General features: G+C 34.3%; 1 protein-coding gene across 6 annotated transcripts in view; it reads right to left on the minus strand.

The window, feature by feature from the left end:
• Positions 1-256: 256 nt before the first annotated feature.
• Positions 257-22,008, minus strand: part of LOC149802616 (protein pangolin, isoforms A/H/I/S-like) — a 170,980-nt gene continuing 149,228 nt past the window's right edge. For 3 of the 6 annotated variants that reach the window (XM_089951929.1, XM_089951926.1, XM_089951931.1), the window contains 5 exons: positions 14,016-14,208; positions 13,390-13,582; positions 11,917-12,004; positions 10,504-10,567; positions 257-413 (listed from right to left, as the gene is read on the minus strand). In XM_089951929.1, the coding sequence (XP_089808055.1) occupies positions 393-413; positions 10,504-10,567; positions 11,917-12,004; positions 13,390-13,582; positions 14,016-14,208 (559 nt within the window). In that variant the 3' untranslated portion in view covers positions 257-392. Of the gene's footprint in view, positions 414-10,503; positions 10,568-11,916; positions 12,005-13,389; positions 13,583-14,015; positions 14,209-14,260; positions 14,445-22,008 lie in introns of all 6 variants that reach the window. The other 3 variants (XM_089951930.1, XM_089951927.1, XM_089951928.1) reach the window with 3 other exon arrangements.

Below are 22,008 nucleotides of genomic sequence, written 5' to 3' on the forward strand. Positions count from 1 at the left end.
CTGGCTTGACTGATGACACAGCCAAGGAAGAAATGCTAAAATTGTTTTTCTGAGTTTTTGCTGAAGTCACTGGACCAGTCAGGCTGGATGCACTGAAATTATCCCTATTTTCCTTTCCACGTGGAGGTGATTTTGGGGCTGATTTATTTACATCAGATTTTTTAGTGACATCAAGATCGGAGAGATCTTCTGACACGTCACATAAAAGCGGTGATTCCACTTTAGGATGGCGAGATTTGGAAGGGGTCAAGAATATATCCTCGCTGTGAGAGGAGTGAACAGGGCTTCCAAGAAAAGAATCACTGTCGTGAACACAGTCTCCACCATTGCAACTATCACTGTTCTCGTCATCAGTACAACTCGGGTGTTCTCCATCCTCATCCCTAAAATACCTAATGCATTTCTTCTTTCTTCTGTAATGAAACAAAAGGTGACTGAAATCATGCAGCAGAAATTGGATTATATATAATATATATGCGAGAGAGATGATAATAGATTGAAGTGTAAATCGTTATTCTTGAGCATTAATAACATCTCCTGTCTTCATTAAATAAAGCAAATCTGTTAAGACAAACCTTCTGTAATTGACACACTGATAATATGCCAATCTTAGTAAAATTGCTATGTTTCCATGTAACATTTCTGGCACTTAGTTACCCTGCTAAATCTGCCAACACTTGTGCTCCTGACTATTTTGCAATTTCAAGTAATTTGGAGTTTATGAAACTGCAGAGTGCATTCAGGATGAATCTTGCACTCTTCAAAGTTTGGACGATTGAAACTGAAATGTTAATATTAAGCTAGATGCATATATTAAAATCTCCATTGATCTGAACTTGGATTAATAACATTTTTAATTAGATATAAATCCCGGAAAAATAAATCTTTGGCATGAACATATTTTGTAAGTTTGTAATGAAAATGTGTCCAAAACATGCAATGCTAACATGCTAAAAGCACATTTAACTATGAACAGCAAAGGCCATGGTCAAATAAACCAGCAGCAACACCAGGTTCTAGGACTGGTCTGGAACTAATCTCGGGTACATGGTGACAATGGACACAAGATAAAATATATTGACAGCATGTGGAAAGAAAGAATTAACTAGACTTAATAAATATGCATTCCATGTATGAAGAAAACCAACTGCAGAGTTTAAAAACTAATCAAATGAAGAAGAAAAAACAATTTTGATGACTATGACCTTGGCCCCCACCCAAGGTCAAAGGGGGGTGGCGTGCATATCACAGAATAAATAAACTTTAACCAAAACCTCAACATAAATTTTCTGTCAAAATGACCCTGACTCAGTGGTCAAACAAGCAGGCATGCACATCATCAAAAAAATTGTCTTGGCTTTATAGTGATCATACTAATTATGAAGAAAATCAATCAAAGGGTAAAAGATATATAAACAAATAAGAACAAGTTAACAAAACCCTCCAATTCAAACTGTCTATGAATGGGACCAAAAGGTAAAAAGCAGGTGAACATGTCATAATCAACTTCAAATTGATTCATGCCAAATATGAATAGAATCTATGATAGACTGAAGTAAATATATGCAAATGAAAAACATTAAGAAACTGAACAAACTCTTGATGCAGCACCAACTTACAAGTAACTGCTACAGACCTGCCAACCATAACAAGACCATATCAGTAAGGCAGTTGACTGCTACAGACCTGCCAACCATAACAAGACCATATCAGTAAGGCAGCTGACTGCTACAGACCTGCCAACATAACAAGACCATATCAGTAAGGCAGTTGACTGCTACAGACCTGCCAACCATAACAAGACCATATCAGTAAGGCAGTTGATTTTTTTCCCCCAAGTCTGACCAGTTTTCAGTAAGGTGCAACAAAATATAATAAAACTCTTAATGTAAAGCAGGAAAACGCATTTAAAAGTTCGGTTATTAAAACATGCAACAACAGCATACATTATGTTCAACTGGAAAGTTGTAAAGTACACACAGACCTTATGTACCACTAGTACAGTTGCACAAACTTCAGCTCCAAACTCTATGCAGCTCAATGGTTTGTTGCTATCTCTCAACTTGATGTAATTCTTAGCATTTTTTCCATTTCACATGAAGTCAATCATATCGACCTCCATGAGACATACTCAAATTGACACATGATGTCCAATAAATGTAATTGTGTCCCTTCCTGCTTTTATTTACAAGAATCTGAATATTTCTTTTTATTATTCTGTGCTGATTATTAACACTTTTTAAGAGGCTTATTTTCCCTTTTGTCTTGAATATGCATCACTTGCTGGACATCACTTAAAAAAATCATATCAACAATTTGATCATGCAGATGCTTTGCATGAAAAAATTATGTACCATTTAAAGCATCTTAGGTACTGCTGTAAAGTTAGTCTGATTCCCTGACAAACTCTACTAATTCTAATATGAAACCCAATTACAAATAAACATGGATGAGTTAATTATATGGATTTTATGGCAACAATAATTTTTACATTAGTTTTTGCTTTTATTCTGTAAGTACATATTTAAAAGTAATTTTTGTAAGACTTACAGTAAAATCACAAGGGTTTGCAGGTCTGCTGCTATCCCTTGCTTCCCACTACAGTGGACCAGACAAAAATGAAATGTTACATAAAAATGGACATCAATAAACTCTTACATGAAAGGAACATTTTTTGGTATTTCTGGGCAAAGAGGGAATTTTAAATAACGTGCAGACACTTTACGCAAAAACCTATTGTCAACTATTTATTTTTTGCAGTTTTTGAGTGAATACAGTCCGAATTGGCCACAGACGGATCAAATTGTTGTCTCAAAAACTTTTACATTAAGTGTGTGTGTCTGTGCGTGATTAGGAATTTTAACATAGCTTTAAAAAAATTTCAGTCATATTACTATGTCTGCAGTGTGGCAGTTTATAATGATATCCCCCCAGTGACATTATTCTGACACCAGGCCGACCAGTTCTAACACTAACCTCTTAATGCTGAGTGCCTAGCGAGGCAGCTGGTAGTACCATTTTTATAAGTCTCTAACCACTAGGCCACTGTAACATTATTTACATTAAGTAACAATTATAACAATGTAAAATTAAAATGCCAGCAATTCATTTATTTTAAATTTCTTTGGTTTTCAAAATATGGCATTTTCATTTTTACTAATTTGTGGAGTCAAGAAGGGTCTTAAGTGTTTATAATAAAGGAAACTTAGTTCATTGCATCTTTAAATGCAAGGTTTGTCACAAGAATGAAAACCCCAAAAAACTGGTAATCAATGTAGACACTTACAAGTCATGCCTCCAGCCAAAAAAAAGCTTGACGAGCCATCGCAAAATGTGCCAGTAGATCAGGGCCTACAAAGTTCTACAGATCACATTTTTACAAGGTGCATCAACCCTGGTCTGCTGGCACTCGCTGCAACAGTAGATTTAGATCTATGCCATTTGTGGCTGGATCCGACTTGTAAGGGAGCATATCAAATGTTTAGGAGTGAATCAGCAGTACCTTTTTTATAAGGAAAAAGATAAATCTGTTCATTGAGCAAACATGACCCCCACAGTGCCTGAAGACTTACCTCAACACAAAACAACACAAATCAAGGTGTGGCAGACAGATGGAAACAATATATGCCCCCACCCACACCGTCATGTTGAAGCATATAATGTGTTCCCTACTACAGAAATTAGTTTGATTTTGAAGATGACAACTTGTGTGTGGCTATGGCTGCTATAGTTGCACACTACATGGGTATAGGGCAGCAAAAGTGCAAAACTATTCAAGTTTTCTGGTCCATAATACACAAAGTTACAAAACTATACAAGCATCTAAGCAGTTGATACAATATATATATATATATATATATATATATATATATATATATATATATATATCAAGGCAAGGCATTCAAGCAGCAGCTTCAGCTGCAAGCAAGGTTATTAAAATTAAGCTGAAACAAAACGTACAAGGTTAGCTAAACACAAAGCATTCACAAAATGTACAATATATAGTCCAACCTCCTGTAACAGTCACCTCTAATAACAGCTTAGTCACTTCTCTAGAATTTCCACATACGAAGGTATTGCCCCTCTGGTATTTTGTAATGGCAGCTTTAAAAAACTTTAAGGAGAATGCAATTTTAGAACGGAATGAATTCCCCACCTACATCTATACTATGTGTGATAGATAGCTTTTACTGAATAAGGATAACACTTAATCCTGTTTATCCTGATTATGTGCACAATGGCTGCAATCAAGTATAAGGATAATGGATGAATGTCATGAATTAGAGATACAACCAAAGAACTTCAAATGCGAATTCTTACAGGCTTTTAAAAAAGATTACCTCAAATGGACTCGTGTTCTACTGGAAGAAAAGTATTTCCATAAATTCAAAATATGACAATGTCTTCCTTTTAACTGCCTGATATTTTTCAGTGGTAATAAGATTTTCAAAAATTTAGCTGCTGTGGTGGACATACTGAATGTCAGATTGGCACTACTGAGAACCATGTAGACATCATATGAAGTATTTTGGTGAAAAACCATGTCAACATGACCATCCATTCAGGGGGAGTAGTAATAGCAAGATATTCAGGACAACCGTCATGGCAACCATGTACGACTGGGGCACCATTTTCATTTCAAACCAACTATGCCTAGTCTATTGGTAAAACTCCAGGCTGATATAGGTGGAGGATAGATAACAATATGTTTTCGATGACTATCATGAAAAAGTAATGACATGGTTTGCCAGATGGCCATTCTGGTGGATGTCATTATGGCACCATTTATGGCCAGCTAGACATTGTATGAAGTCTTTCAGCAAAAACCCTATGCTGATGCAGCTATACTTGATTTGGAAGCAGTACCATTTTCATTCAGGACCAGTTAGATATCAAGTCTTCTGGTGAAAACCCCCATATCACTAGGACTTTCTGTTAGGAAGATTCAATAACAAGATTTTCAAGCTGGCTCCAAAATGGAAACAGGCACCATTTTCATTTAGAACCAACCAGGTTTACAAGTCTGTGTGTGAAAACCGGATGCTAATCCAACCATCCATTCAGGAAGATTAGCGATATTTTTAAGATGGCTGCTGTGGTGGTCATGTTGGATGTCCAAACAGCACCATTTTTATTTATAACTTGGGGCTGAATGTGTGTAAAGATGGATGACTACCTTCCAAGCAGTTAAGAAGAGGGCGGTAACAATCCTTTGTAAACACACATATGGACAATGTATAGATCATCCCACAAGCTCTTCCTGGACTATGACCAGTAGAGCTAGACAAAAATTAAATTATCAATGAAAGCACCATCTTTCAAATCAGTCGAGTAAAAACCTGAATTTAGCAAGTGATCTAAAAATCAAGCTCTTAAATGATCACATAGCTAGTAATACTGATGAAGGTTCCAGGTTTCATCGACTCACAACAAATCTTCCGTGTACTATTTTGACCCAGTCATGTGCATGCAGATCAGGGTTTATGCTGTTTGTTCTACTGATTACTCCCAACAAACTGCACAGACTCAGATCTGTGAGTGCATTATGCGACCACAGATCTGGGTCTGTAGAGTGTGTAGTTGGACTCGTCTTATATGCAAATATATATGATACTGAAGGTGTATTTCAGCAGTTTTGATTTCAGGAAATTCCACATTCTGGAGAGAACACTGAGTGATCTAACCTATTCAGACAATGTCTCATTTTCTTCATCCTTACTTTACCTGTACATTTTACCTCCCACTGACAATCACTGGGTCCAACAAATCTTATTCCTAGAGTCCAGGGGGTGCAAAAATTCTGTGTTTAGACCTTCCCTGTCATTTTTTTCCCTCTTCAAAACACCAACAATTCAAAATATTAAATGGTTATACAAGACTCATTACATCACTCAATCGATAACTCACGCCCTGATAACTCATGAACCTGCTTATAACGCGGGGTCAGGCACGGATCTCATTGTTTTAAACCAGAAAATACCAAAACACAAAAACTGATCCATATTTCTTGAACTTGAAAAAAATCGTGATCAAAATTGATAACTGAAATGTTGATATATCGCTTGTTTTATGGTTGAAAACAGTAGATAGGACCTGGAAACTTTAGTTAACATTTTGAAATTATCAACTTTTAATAAGAAGTCATATAATTGGTTACATTTCCTTTCCAAATGATATTTTTAGTACACCATAATTAAAGATGTTCAAGGAAATTTTTATCAATGAAAATGTCACTTACACCTAATGTAGGCAGTACATTAATATTTAAATGCCAATTAAATTATTTTTAGGAAGTGAAATTTGTGTTTTACTTATATCTTTTAGTTTCACGTAAGCGTAATCATCATAAATGCAATGTGTATTTAAACGTAAAATGCGTCAATCTACTGTAACAGCTATGTATGCAAGCATTTCCAATGAGAACCTAATTAAGTGCCGACTTTGTTTTGATAACTGACTTGCAGAAGCATTTGTTGTGTTGGTTCAATGAATTAACATATGGCCTCCTCTGTCTTAGGCCCTATCACGTTAATTATATCTTTTGAATCAGTTAAAGGAGGTGGAATATATATAAAAAAGTTAAGGCCCACAAATCCTACATACTTAAAATCTAGTGACCCTGGTTGTATGCCGGGTGAACTCACTTCATTTGATCAATCGAACAGTTATTAATTTTATTGTGTATGTAACAAACCACCTTAAATTAACTGACTCTTTCATAACTGTCATCAAAGATAGCAAGGCAACCAAGCGAAATGAATACTTGCTAAAATAAAGTGCTTAGTTTCACAGATATGGACCATTATGGGCAAGCGATTTTCTGAGAATTTCTGAAATGGCACTTTGAGATATCCTCAAGGATGACAAGAAGTTCACTATTCCTTTCAATGAAATCATGACATCAATATTGTACTAATTGAACAATACAAAAATTCAGTTTCGACATAGCCGATTGTCTCATGAAATAAATGTCGGTAGTTTTTTGAAGAAAAAAAGGAATTTTGTTTGGTGGTATATTAGCAGATAGTCTAGTTTCCAGCTACTTTGACTCCTGACTTGCTAGTATACTATTTAATACCACTCCTAGAACCATACTAATCAACAAAACAAAAAGCAGTGACATAATACACGTTTTTGCGCACACATGATGGTTGTTGAAACCAGTTGGAACGATATTTTACATGTTGGAAATTTGAAAATAAATCTTATTTATACAGAATAACGAACAACTTCATTAGAAAAAGGGCATTATTAACAATTATTAACAACGTGATTGTAAAAGGAGGATTCAGTCATTAAACAGCCCAGTTCCCTACCCCTCCCCATGGTTTTCTTGATGTATAAGCGGTTTTTTTTTTATTTTTGGAGGTCCCTCGATAACTCATGCCCTTGCTTTTAGTGCGGTCTATGTTTGTGGATCCCATTGTGCATGAATTTTCGAGGAAGAGGTGTACAAGGAAATAGAAATCTTGTGCTGAAGTTACATATTAAAATACCTTCACTTAAAAATATAGCTGCCATTATCGGTTCTTTCATGGCAGCCAGTTGGACTAGCATGTAATTCTGGACCCTGACTAAGTCACCTTCTCTCGTGAAGTTAAAACAGCTCGATTTTTAAGGTGACTGGTATAGAGAGGTTGGGCTGTATTAATTAAATAGGTCTGCATATGCAATTCTGGACCCTGACTAAGCCACCTTCTCTCAAAGTTAAAACAGCTCCATTCCTAAGGTGACTGGTATAGAGAGGTTGGACTGTATTAATTAAATAGGTCTGCACTTTTCTGCATGATGCTGGATGATATCAGATCTATGAAAAGAATACAGTATTAGCATCAAATGTAAGGAAATCTAAGCCTACACTCCAATGACTGATCGATACCATAAAAAAAACCAATCTATCAACAGCTCTTCAATATAATGTATATCATAACCCAAAATTCTGCCAGTAACAGAAAACCAAACTTCAACTGGCTTCCCCTAAACAGTGCAAAAAAAGATGGCCACCTCAAGCATTTGGCACATTTTTGTTGTATGCATCAAGAATATTCACATACCAAGTGGTGGCCAACTGAAGTGGAAAAACTGATTTTATTATATGTTCATTTTTTTCTCCATTAACTTTGCATTGTCAGAATCGTTCAGTATTTTATATTGAACTCGGGCCCAACTTCATATTGCACTCATAAAGGAACTACATTCTATTGTAAACAAGCAATAGATGCAGATGCCAGCACTTTTCTAAACTAATCATGTGCACTCACGTAGCATGCAGTTTACATTTTGGATGATTAAATTTGTTTCTGAATGAACTAAAGCAGATGTTTCGTGGACTGCCACAAAGCAGCTGCTTTGCCACATTCCACGTTAATGTTTGATACCCTAACACACTTGCAGATGTCAACACGTTGCTCCATCGCCGCTGAAATCCAATGTACTTCATGTAGAATTGGTATAGATAAAACCAGTGCATAATCACAAAATTTCATAGAAATGGCAAAAATACCAAAATCTATTCATTCCATATCAATGCGCAGTCATTCACAATACGACTCCAAATTTTAAGTAGACCAAAATGCCATTTTCTTTCAAAAGTTATGTCTAACGTGCGACTAAATTCAAATTTATCTAGGTGGAGTTGTGTGTGCATTAATAATGTTGTGTAATGATGAATCTGCGCCTGTGTATTTAGTTTGGAATAAGGCATACATTCAGTTACTTTGTTTCTTGCAGTGTATTTTTGTTTATATAATTAAGCCTTAGGTAGAATAAGAAAATGAGCATATAATAAAAAGGTTACTGCATTTGTATTGGAAAATATGAACTCGTTTCGTTGGATGGATATACTGCACTCCCAAGGTCATGCAGTATTTCCATTTGAAAAACTTGTTCATATTTTCCCATACAAATGCAGTAACCTATAAATATCAAAACAGGAACACAAAGTAAATTTATGATGGATGAATTGACATTATAGATTAACAGTCATCAACAAAGATACGAAAGTGATCTCTGCATCAGGTTTCCACCATGGTGGACTTGACAAAAACTACTTTAAATTCAGCACTTGAAATCCAAGAGCAATATGAACAAAGACATTTATCAGCCATATATTTTTATTGAGAAAAAGTTTGTATCCAGACACAATACTGAGTAGAAGATGAGTGGTTTGTCCCAAGGACACTATGTCCATTCCTTATCACTACTAAGCACACATGAAAATAATCTTATGTATTCCACCCAACATTCAAATGAATACCAATGCAACTCCAGCATGTACAATGACACAGTCTTTCTGATTGATACAATTCAAGCATCTACAATGAAAAACAATAAGTAACAAATTTAAATCAAAAGATCCAACACAAAATGGTGTTTGTAATCAATGCATCAATACCAATTTTGAAGAAAAAACCTGAACCATGGACCATTTTCAAAGTTGTCACTCAAAAAGCCAGGTGGATTGCTGTTACAGTTATGCAAGACATGTTAGTAAGACAGGCATTTACCTCCCTTTGCACACTTATTTAACTCTATCTGTTTGTTAGATTATTAGAGTACACTTGTCATTTAGAAATGTGCACAAATTAAGTACACTATATACATCTAGCATAATGACACATTAATTATCTACAGCTAGCATAATGACACATTAATTATCTACAATGTGCAATAAAAGCTACATGAAAAGCATGTCAAAAGCTATCTACAACAGGCTCAGAATATCAATGAAGCCACTTTCTGCATTCAAATCTCAAAGAAAATCACAATCACTTCATTATTAGTACCTTTCCTCCGATCAGAACTGAGGGCCATGCAATTAGATTGTAAAAGAGATGGACTGAGATGGCAAGGAGGGGTTGTCATTGGGTATAACAAGGAAAATTATGAATGACTAGCTATATAATCAAAAAAGCTACCTCACACCCTCAACCTAATTTATCTTTAAATCTTAATAGTTTAAAGAAATTATAGAACAGCCAAGCATTTAATATTTAAAACCTTTATAAGACACTGTATATTCAGATAAGTTCATAGAGATAAAGAAAACAATATTCCATTGCCTGAGAGTTTGGCAAAACCAATCTTTTCCTTTCCAACCTCCAATGACAACAAATGATATATGACCAGAGAATACATACAGGCCAGCATGCAAACTAATGCAAGGCACTTGGTAAGTGAGGATGGCTACAAAAGGCAACAGTTACAGAAGAGTATATGCAAGCACAAGCTATGAGATAAGCATTTGAAAGCAAGCTAGATAAAACGGCATTAGGCTACACTGGCAGCAAGATTATGCAAATTATTTTGTCAGGATCACATCACAATCTTTTGGGCAACCAAAGGCAGCAGAAACAACATGCATTGCAGCTTAGAGCTATTTGGACCAAATGAAACAAACAAGCGGTATTATGAGGCAAGCCAGTCACACTGCATGCCGTCCATTATGGACTATTACAAGTCCAATATGGACTATTACAAGTCCAATTACGAATCAGACTATACCTCCTCTTCCGATTTGTTCTTTTCTACCTCAGCAGACTGATCACATGATTGGTCCTGCTGAGATCTGAAATGAAATAACATGGCTGTTGCACAGAAGTCTTGTAATGGGTCGAATCTGTATACACAATACCACAAGCTGTCCACAATTCCTGATGATTGGTCAAAATTGCAATGCAGTCCTACAACTTGTCATGACTGCACACAGTACCTCAATCTGACCACAATTTATTAGATTGGTCAAGATTATTTGCAGTCTCATATTTGACCTTACATACACATACAAAATATCTTATTCTGAAGTGAGATCCTCTGAAACTGGTCAGTACTCGCTTCTGGTCTTCTGACTGGTTGCCAATTTTTAACACAAGACCTCAATCTGACCCTAAGTCTTTTAATGTCGGGATGTGTTTATTCCCTGTGACAAAACAAAAGATAAATAAGATGTCTGAATCTGACCAGTCTCAATAATGGGACTCGAAAATTGATTACCACACCAATAATTAGTCAACCCTAAAGGAAGTGGGCATCTGTAAGAGAAGATTATTATTAGAAAGGTCAGAAAATTTCATAAATGGCTTTAAAAAATAATACATGCAGACACTTTGCCCAAATTTCACTGAACATTAGATTTTACACACCAAATTTCTTTTTTTAAAAGAAAAACATTATTTTTAGAAATTCTACAACTAAAATTGTGACCACTGCTGTCCATACCAATATGATAACAGATGATGGGCAAAGTTCCATGTCAAACTAGATATCCATGAAATTTATGTAATCAGATGATGAAAATCCAAAGTCTTAGACCACAATATAAATCTGCAAACCATATTTAGTTTAAATCCCGAGTCCATTGAAATTTCTTGGACAAAAACATAATGGACTGAACATAATGGGATGGACGGACATGGTAGCATATAAAAATTTCAAAACAAGTACTGTGTTTACCCATATAAATTGCACAGCCAATTACAAAAAGCAATAGATCAAAATCACATGAGACATAATGTGCTGGCAGATCTGGATCTAATTTATTCAAAGGAAATCATGCAAACAATAAATATAGTAGACCCTGATCTGTCGATAAATTATACATTGGATAGATGTGTCTCTACAAAGATTGTTAGAAACAAATCTGGTATATAATTTTTTTCTCTTCTGTTTGTGAAATTATTCAGTGAAACATGAGCATGATGTACAAGTTCGCTTTTAATGAGAACCAATGTGAGGCATGGCAAAGTTATCTGCTCTGAGATGCTGACTTGCTCCAGGCTGAAAATGCTGTAACTGATACTGCACATATATTGAAAGAGGATACAGCTCATCTGTATTAGCCAGTAGAGCAGGTTAGACTGGTTTTAGAATTGAATTTCAAATGAATAAATAAATCTAGAAGTGTAAACTTATACAAACCTGCATGGTTTACACCACTGAGTCTGTTTCTCCATCCCAAATCGAGCTCTGCATTTCTTGGGGTTTGAACATTCTCCCCCAGGACCACCTAAAAAACAACAAATGGTCTTTTTTATGATTTATTTCTTTATTCCAAATCAAAATGGTTTAAAGAGGCTGACTAGGTTGTAATGTATATGTTGCCTGTATAGGAAGGCCTTGCAACTTTACCCTCAAAACCTCAGATATTGTCGTTCTGTAATCCTGAACAATGAAGAATTTTAATTTGTACCTATTTACCATTTCTCGTCTAAAATTGCCAAGTCATCATTGGTTGCAATTTCAAAATCTTTCAGAAAAGATATACTTTCAAAATGTACACTTTTACATTGCTATAAGATTAAAAAGAAAATTAAGTGTTAAAGACAAAACTGACTACAGCTTTAAGCTTACCAATCATCATCTAGTTTTACATGACTCAGATCAAGCCAGTGTGTGGCTGAGTACTCACTTAACTAATTTTATAGTATAAACAAGTTTTAATGCACTGATTTCTCTTGGCCTATTATAGGACAGTTGCCCCAGATGGCCATGTGGTCTATAGTGCTTGCCTTTAGTGATCACTGCTATCTCACCTCTGTCCATGTTGGTTTGAGTCTTGGGCCTATGTGGGTATGTAAGAAAGCTTGCTAGTAGCTTCCCATGGTTTGGTGTGTGTATGATTAGGATTTTTAGCGTAACTTTAACAATTTTTCAGTCATATCGCTATGATGTCTGCAGTGTGGCAGTTTATAGTGATGTCTAGCACTGAGGCATCATGCCACAGACATGTAGCATGTTGTCCCACCTAGTCGCATTATCCGGACACTAGGCCGACCAGCCCAAACACTAATCTCTTAATGCTGAGCATCTAGCGAGGCAGCTGTTAGTACTATTTTTGTAAGTCTTTGGTATGACTCTGCCGGGGTTAGAACCCACAACCTCCCGCTTCCAAGGCGGATGCTCTAACTACTAGGCCACATCAGCGGTCCCCATGGTTTGGTGTTTCTTACAATGGGTTTTCTGGGTTCTTTAACCACCAGTCATACTGGCCACCAATGCCCAACATGTGTGGCCTATCTTGCACTAAGAAATAACATTAAACCAAAAACAACAACTATATTACATACCATGGCTAGTGTTCACTTTAAACTGAATTTATGAATATGTCTTTTATATATATATATATATATATATATATATATATTCGGGCATGTGTTCACTCTAAATAAATGTTACCGTTATTCACTTGAATATTAAAATACTGAGTATGTACAACATTTATTTGAACTTTTTGCTCATCCAGACCAGTGTTTGGTCATCTGGACCTCCAATTGTTCTTTATATTACTTGTTTTCTCATTTAGCTAGACAATTTTGTATCTAGACAAAATCTGTCTCCCCAAGAGGTCAAGATAATCCACTTCTGACTGTACAGGTCAGTGGTCATAGTTACCAAAATCCATTGAAGCTGCTTCACATGACAGCATACCCTTTTCAGATTGGTCCTTTTTTCTCTTCTTTTTCTTCAAATGAGATGCATAATTATCTCTAGCACTCCAGCCAGGGTATAATTGTTGGTGCAACTCTTTTTCTTTTCTGGCCATTTCATAGTATTTTGCTTGTTCTGATCTGTCTAATGCATGCCACTGCAACAAAAGCAGGAAATATTTGAATTGTAAAAGATTATCTTGCAGTTATCTCCCTTAGATCAGACATTTCAGTACTCTAACACATAGTTTCATTATATTTATTATTACAAAATTACTGTACACTTCTCCTAAAAAAAAAACAAACAATTTCAGAGTTTTAACAGCAGGAAGTAGGAGAATATAATAGAAAGTTCTTGCAAATAGAATCTGGCAGTATTTTCAGTACAAGACGATATTCTTCTGTTTCTAGTGAAACCTCTAGTAATCTAGTTACCTTAGATATTTTGTCACCTGAATGATGCAACTATTTCAAAGCTTTCACAACTTTCTGAACAGTGTCCGAAGATCTTTAAAACATATTCTGGTTGGAACCAAACAATTTTTCCTCCATTTCACAACTCAGATGCAAATCCAAGTACACACTACTTACCTTTTTACCTAAAATTTGGTTAATTGCCGCAGATTCTTTTAATGTGCAGTCAGCTACAACTTTTGCTCGCATCTCTTTCATAAACAACATAAATGCATTTAGAGGTTTCTTAATATGTGGTCTCTTTTTCTCAGCTTCCTGATCATGATGAGCAAGTGTCGTGCTTTCCCTGATATGATCATCGTGTAAATGCCTGCAAAATATAATTAATTTCGAAAAATATCTTAGTGGTGCAGGATACTCACCCGTCTACCTAAAATTTGGTTTATAGCTGCCGATTCTTTTAATGTACATTCGGCTATCACTTTTGCTCGCATCTCTTTCATAAACAACATAAATGCATTTAGGGGTTTCTTTACATAAGTTCTCTTTCTCTCAGGTTCTTGACTAGACGTGCCATGACTAGAGCTGCCTTCATGTAGGTTATGTCTGAAAAATATTCAGAAATTCCACATTTCAGGTGTTTTCTTGCTGAGGTCATGTGCTTAATGGTGGCCAGTGGTATAGAGACTTAGAAATTTTAGTCATTTCTAATTCATCTATTTACTACAAATCCATTTACACATGTTGTTTCTCTTCTGAGGTCACATGATCAAAATAAGCTGATGACATACAGATCAGATTATATTCAAAATCTGCTTAAAACAAGATCTGACAGACACCAGTAAAGGTTAATGTTCTGCAGAGTTATGGAATCACAAATCCTCTGATCTTGAGTGACCTGCATCATAAAGCATTATTGTTAAAAAGAGCATGTTCCAAATGCAGTATTTACTTTCATAAATATGAAAACAGAAATTTGATTGGTGAATTGAAAGGTCAACAAAACACTGAACTTATACTGGTGTCCATCAGATATCCATTAAGTTGAAGAATTTGATTTTAATCAGATTTACAACTTAACAACTTAAAGATTTTAATTCATACAACCCATCTCAGCCAATTAAAAAAGTCTTCAAAATATTAATTTATATATTCCAAATTGTGGAAGTGATTTTTCTTAAAATTTGCAATCATTTTAAAGTTCCAATTTCAATGTGTTGCTTTCATGATGACCTTAAATAATAAACAAATGATTTATAGATTGCAAATTTTCATGTGAAAAACTGAAGACATGGAGATGATATTCAGTTGTGCATTTAGGATATGTACTGTTATCTTCATGCTGGCATGGGATGGGGTGTGTAATATTATACCAGTATATAAATCAAATTCCGACACATATTGCAAATCACTCAAAATTAATGCCTCATTTTACAATAAAATGGTTTGTATTTCCCGAGGGAAGTTATTGTAAAAACTGTCATGGTTAAAGAACAAACAGCATGAATAAACTGAGAATGTGTGTATTTTTTGGTGAACAGTATTATCTCCTTTAAACCTGGTGGTCACAGCAGCCTTTGCCAGATTTTAGGATGTGTGCAGTATCCTTTACAACTTACTGAAATAAGAATTTTTTATGTGAACTAAATTAAGAAACTTTATGGTGGTGTACCACCTAAGAAAATTTTGCACTTTTTGAGAGAATGCAGTTTATATATCAAGTTTTGGTCATATATCTGAATAATTTTATATTTGTTTCCTTTACCCTTTTTTATGTAGTTGTGAAAACCTTTACATTTTTACCTTTCATCCTGCGGCATTTCATATTTACATCTATACTAATGGATTTATCGTTGGAAAGTTTTTATTCAATTCTTTGTATTTTAGAAATTGAATTTCAAACAACATGGTCATTAATCTTACATACATACATACATACATACATACATACATACATACATACATATAAATTGTTCATATAAAGAGAGCTTAAAAAAAAATGCCATCATTTTAAGAATGCACAATTTATAACAAGTCATCAAAGCCTGGTTGTACAAGAACAAGACTGCCAGCCTGCATGTCAAGTCCACTATTAAAAGCAACTTTAACCAAAACCTTAATGATGATAATGACAATGTCTGCACCAGAAAAAGTGATTGTTGTATCTCGTTTTCTACAACCTACAGGTAGTACGAGCTGGAGAAAATATGGTTCTCTTTATATAACAGAAGCATGGGACATGACTTGAGCTGGGTAAATAAAATTGTATGTTTTGGCTAAAAAGGAAATCTGGACTTTTGTGCAATTTTCTTGAATATCACAAGCCCAGCCAAGTAAAAAAAATGTTTCAAATTTTGTTCCAGCACTTCATCTGTATATTCATTTAAAAAAAAAAACAAAAAAAAAACATTAACTACAAATGTACAACTCCATCACCTTCAAAAGATCTGGGTCTATGCAGTTTGTTAGGTGTAATCAGTGGAACAAACAACACAGACCCTGATTTGCAGGCGCATTATGCAGAAGCAGATCAGGATATTTGTTGTTTGTAGTTTGACTCAACTTGTGGATAGCAAAAAGCTATTGGTGATCAATAATCTTTACACATGTTTACAAACATGAAAAACACAAAGAAATAACAAATTTTCCTGCCTGAATATTTCTTGAATGCATTTGAAAAGAATTCAAATATTCATCAAATTCAAAAAAATTCTTCTAACTTTGTATCTATTCCCACAAACATGTACACACCATCAAACTGCATTATAAAGAATATGAACATGGTCATATAAACTACAAGTCGATGACACTTTATTTCTACAAAATTTTGGGAGGATTCCACACAAAAAAACTGAATAAAATTTGTTTTTATTGGAATATTCATCCTCAAACCAAGTATGATTAAAATAAAATCATTCAGTACTGAAAACAAACAGGTAAAGAACAGCAGTTGCTCTCAATTACTGGTACTTAATTAGTTTTTTCTTTTCTTCAGGAACTACATCTAACAAGAAAAAAAAAAAATTGCATGGCTAAGCAATTTAATTTCAATAAATTTTTACAAGTTGATTGATATGCTGACTTTTGATATAACCCCTGTTCTGCACCATGTTCTTTATTAAACTGCTGTATTACACATTATTTCAATTGCACCTGAATGACAGAGAATAACATTGATGATGTAAAAAAAAATGTCACTATTCAAAATCATCACTTTATGATTACCTTGTGAATGGTGTTTGAATTTTTGGTTTTAAGTTGTCCCATTATAAATGGTTCAAAGGTACAAGGTTTACATTTCACAGTTATTTCTTTTACAAAATAATGCCCAATTCACTAGGTAAACAAATGATCAATATTCCAGTACCAATTATTTGCCAGAAAGTATCCCAATTTGAACGTTCAGTGATTTGATTCAGTTTTACTTACATATTGAACAAAACTAAATATTATTTGGACTAACATAAGGGTCTACTACAGGTATGTTTTGCCTAATATGAGTTCAATGCATGTACCTTTATAGTAAGTCATGTATGCATGCAGAAATGTGATACAGTAGGAAGATGGCACAACATTCTACACTGGGTATAGAAACATGCCATGTCATAATTTCGATGGTTGAGGAACTCCGATATGAAGTGACATTGCCGTGAATATCTAGTTAGTGTTAGCCAAGAAAAGGGCCATATTTTTACCCATTTAAACCAAGATCTAAACAGTCTAGGAAACTAACACTTGTTAGAATAAAACAAATATCTGGTGCCAAACCCCTTGGTCGATGACATGTATTGTCCAAATACCACCCTAGCAAGAAATGATAACTAGTTCCATGTCAGACATGGTTTACAGCTATTAATTACTGTACAATCAATGGAAACATTGGAACCAGACTAAATGCCAATATGCTTCAGTCTAAAATATATTTAATCCCAATAGGCAAACTGGATCATATATGTAGTGACACTGCAATCAATACACTATCCAAACATGTCAAGAAAACAATTAAATTTCATGACAAATAATGAATTTCTCACAAATCCAATTATATATATTTACAACTTGAAATCAACTGTTGAATTTAAACTTAGATTTGAATGTAAGCATATTTTTACCCAAGCAACATAATACAAATATTAACCAATGCACCTCAACATAAACAATACCTAGTATACGGGGTTTCTTTCCTTTTATTTTTTTCTGTTTACACTTTTTGATAACCATCTTGGTTAGATTTTATCATATACTGAATGAAACGTTAAAGTGTAACAAAGGTTATGTGATTTTTAGAAGCAAATGCTTATACACAATCCAAAGGTTCAATGCAGTCTTGAATACTATTCTAAAGACAACATACTGTGTGACTGGCTGTACGAAAACAATAGATCACATGAGCAAATATAAACTTTGATACAGAAAAGTGTCAAGTCATGGTGTGTGTGTGTGTGTGTCTGATTATCAGTGGTTATCTCCAGACAGGCATGAACATGTCCTAACCTGAAACTCGTGCTAAAATGGAACAAAAATTTAATTAAAACAAACACTATGTAATGATGTGTAAAATCAATAATTGATGGAAATGTATTTTACTTCACGCAAAGCACAAAAAAGAAAGTTTTTTTTTAATCTAAAAATTACCACCTACATAAAAATGAATAGCCAACAGGTAGTGCTTGTGCACAGATACTTCATTTTTTATATTTGGCCCTAGGGAGTTGACTATTACTTTGTGTAAATGTGAGGGTAAATATTGTCTGGAACACAAGCCAGAGTCTCTGGACAACAAAAATACATTGTTGTGACTCCTGTCATTGACACTTCCTAATGCAAAATTTTGGACTAAATGTGTCAATTTGCATGTTCTAACTACACTTCACCAAAACAGCTGTTAGAAACCTACAATTTTCTTAGCCCTTATGAGACTCCAGACCCAGGGGCAACAAAAGTCTGAACAATTACTTCAATATGGAGTCATCTGGGAGACAATGTTTCACTTTAGTGGTAAATGTTAAAATATTTCTAAATATTAATATCCTTTCTTACACTGTAATTGTTTTGACAGATCAAAATTAGCAAACTATATTCATATTACTAATTTTAATTCAACTTTAAAGTAAGCGGCTTGGCCAAAGTTAAACTAATACAAGAAACATTTTTAATGATACAAAACTGTTTTTATTTTGATAATATTAATCCATCATAAAAAATTTGTGGCATCATCCTACGACTAATGCTCATCTAAAATAAAACATTATTTAATTGTAACGAAAGTGGGGTGGGGGGGGTGGGGTGAATGCATATATATGTGCGTGCACATGTGTGAAAGAGAATGAGACAATGCTCCGTCATAAGGATATGAATGTGGAACACCTGTCATGACCTTGAGACTGACCACCTAAAAGAATTAATTATGGCACATTCACATGTGTTGATCAATACTGAAAACTGAGATGCTCCATGGCGACCCTGCAGAGGTGCCTCCCAATATGAGGTCATTAGAGGACAATGGTGGGCTCTAATCAATATCACAGTATTGTTGTTCACAGGTGATCCCAGACAATAGGTCAATACCACTCAGCTTGTCATAAATCACGCAGATTGGTCATTAAACGTGATGAGACAATAACAACTGGGGGAGGAGTCACATAAAAACACTTTAACATCAGTTTTAGGATGATCATATAAACCTTCATGAGCTGCCAGCTCAATATTTCAATCCCAAATTCTCCAAGACTGAAAAAAATGAGCGATGTCATACTAGACTGACACTGTCACATTAGAACATCAGAATGCCGACACATGCGATGAAATTGACTTTTAACACAAAAAAGCCAAGTTTCATATGTCAAGTAAAATACAGCTGCTGAGCAACTAAATATTTCTGGCAGAAATTTAAAACAAAATACTTACGTCACAATCTACTCTTTCTTAATATATCTGTATAATTTCTTTATTTATATACTCTCTGACATTTGTTTTTTCTTCCCGTCTTTATTTTTCTAACACTAAAAGACCAGTTGTTGCTATGTTTCTAGTTCTTCTAACAAAACTAAGGGAGATGATTGCATAATTATATTATGTCATATGTGGAAAAAAGACATCCCAGTCAAATTATACATTTATCTGTAAATTGTTGTTTATTTGCTTACAATAGGAAAGTACTGAAAAAGGCAACCAAGAAAACAATTTTTATTTAAAAACACAACAATATAACACATATTTCAAAATTAAATGCTTCTGAATTGTCTGGAATAAAAACTTCTCCAATATTTAGTAAATTACTATGAAGCTCATTTAATTTTGCTGGTATAATATTTTTAAAATTGTTTTACAGAAAATAACATTTTCTTTTGGGACTTTTAAGACAAGCTCCTTGAAGGATAGAGGTTTCCACTTGAACAATTTTGTTTTGTTCTGTCCAAGGGATGAAGGTGTCCAATGAAGCAATTGAGTTTTGTTTAGTCTGAGGACTGAGGTGTCCAATAGAGCAATCAAGCTTTGTTTAGTCTGATAACTGTGTCCAATGAAGCAATCAGGCGTTGTTCAGTCTGAGGAATGCTTTCTTCAATCCAGGGACTGTGTCCAATAGAGCAATCATGCTTTGTTCAGTCTGAGGGATGGAGGTATCCAATAGAGCAATCATGTGTTGTTAGGTCTTAAATTTATGCTTGGTAGTTATCATGAATTCCACAAACAGTGTTCCCACAAAAATGTGAATTCACTACAATTTGATTGCCTCTGAATTAATTTCCCTTGCATTTAAGACTCTAAAACTGATGACTAACATAAATTAGAGTAAATTATGTTGCCATTGTGTCCAGAAGAGATTATCAGCATGCATTGTAAAGTTACCGATTTTCAAAGTTGAAATGCATTCTTGTTAAAAAAAATTATACCTTCCTCTTACATGTTTCTTTTTTTGTGGTCTAAAGTGCCAAATATATTGACTTACATGTAGAGTCCAACTGCAAACTGCACAGACCAAGATCTGCCAGTGTATTTCCATCACATAGTGCACTGGCAGATCAGGGTCTATGTTGGTTGCAATTTAAGTCTTTTATGCAAGTATATACAGTAATCACTATAATGCTTTAATCGCACAGATATTACACTACATACATTTCAGTCAGTCTCCTCTGAAATGATCATTATGACAGCAATACAAGCTGAAGTGTTTAAAACTAGTGACTGTACATAAATAAGTACTTTCACTGAAATTTTCATTTAAGTAATAAATAGTTTTAAGTGATGTAAAATGAAAAATATCCATCAGAACTACATCTGCTTTCACCACCCCTTACCAACTGTAGCTCTAACAATGTCAGATTAACCATGTTTTTAAATTAATTTCTGGTGAAGTGCCCTTGATCTTTTATCTGTATTAATCAAAGACTCAACAGGAAACTAGCCTTCCTTAAGTGTAAGGCAGCAATGAAGCTGATAAAAATGGGGTGGGTTGGGACCAACATGGTTTGAAGGGGGAAAGAAACAGCAAACAAAAGAAATGTTGGTTATAGTGCAGAAACCACCTTATTTACAGAGAGATGAAAAGAAATATATCCTAATGCTACATCACAGTGTCATGGTAATACAAATGCATCATCTTTGTAATGCAAATATTTGTTACAATTTTTTTCAAAGTCCAAAAGAATTTAAAATGTAAAAATTATAACTGGCATTCTCTCAAACATGTACATATTAATAAATGTGTGTGTTTTGTTTTTTTACTGGATCATGACCTAAATGTAAGCAATAAAAAAGAACATCTGTATGAATTATCACTGAAAATATAATACCAATTCGAAGTTGAAGTACATAATGTTCACCAAGAAACTCTGATTGTTCTGTACAGTATGGTCCTTAATAATAATAAGAATAACAACACTAATAATAATAATAATAACAACAAATGTGTTACTACTAGAGATTTTCAATTGCAGTATAATTGTTCATTCTGTAAACATTAAAATTTATTAATTTATTAATTTATTTATTTATTTATTTATTATTATTATTATTATTATTATTTACAAATTCTGTGGATCTTCATTCAACATCCCCTTACAAGCAAATAGAATTCATCTCTTGGGACAGCAAGTTCCTATCTGCAACAGCTTTAACAATTAATAAGAATTATTATTATTTATCATGTTAAAATTTTCATTAAGGCAAA

Source organism: Sinohyriopsis cumingii, chromosome 3 (genome assembly GCF_028554795.1).
Source record: "Sinohyriopsis cumingii isolate HCF-2022 chromosome 3, ASM2855479v2, whole genome shotgun sequence".
Classification (NCBI taxonomy): Eukaryota; Metazoa; Mollusca; class Bivalvia; order Unionida; family Unionidae; genus Sinohyriopsis; species Sinohyriopsis cumingii.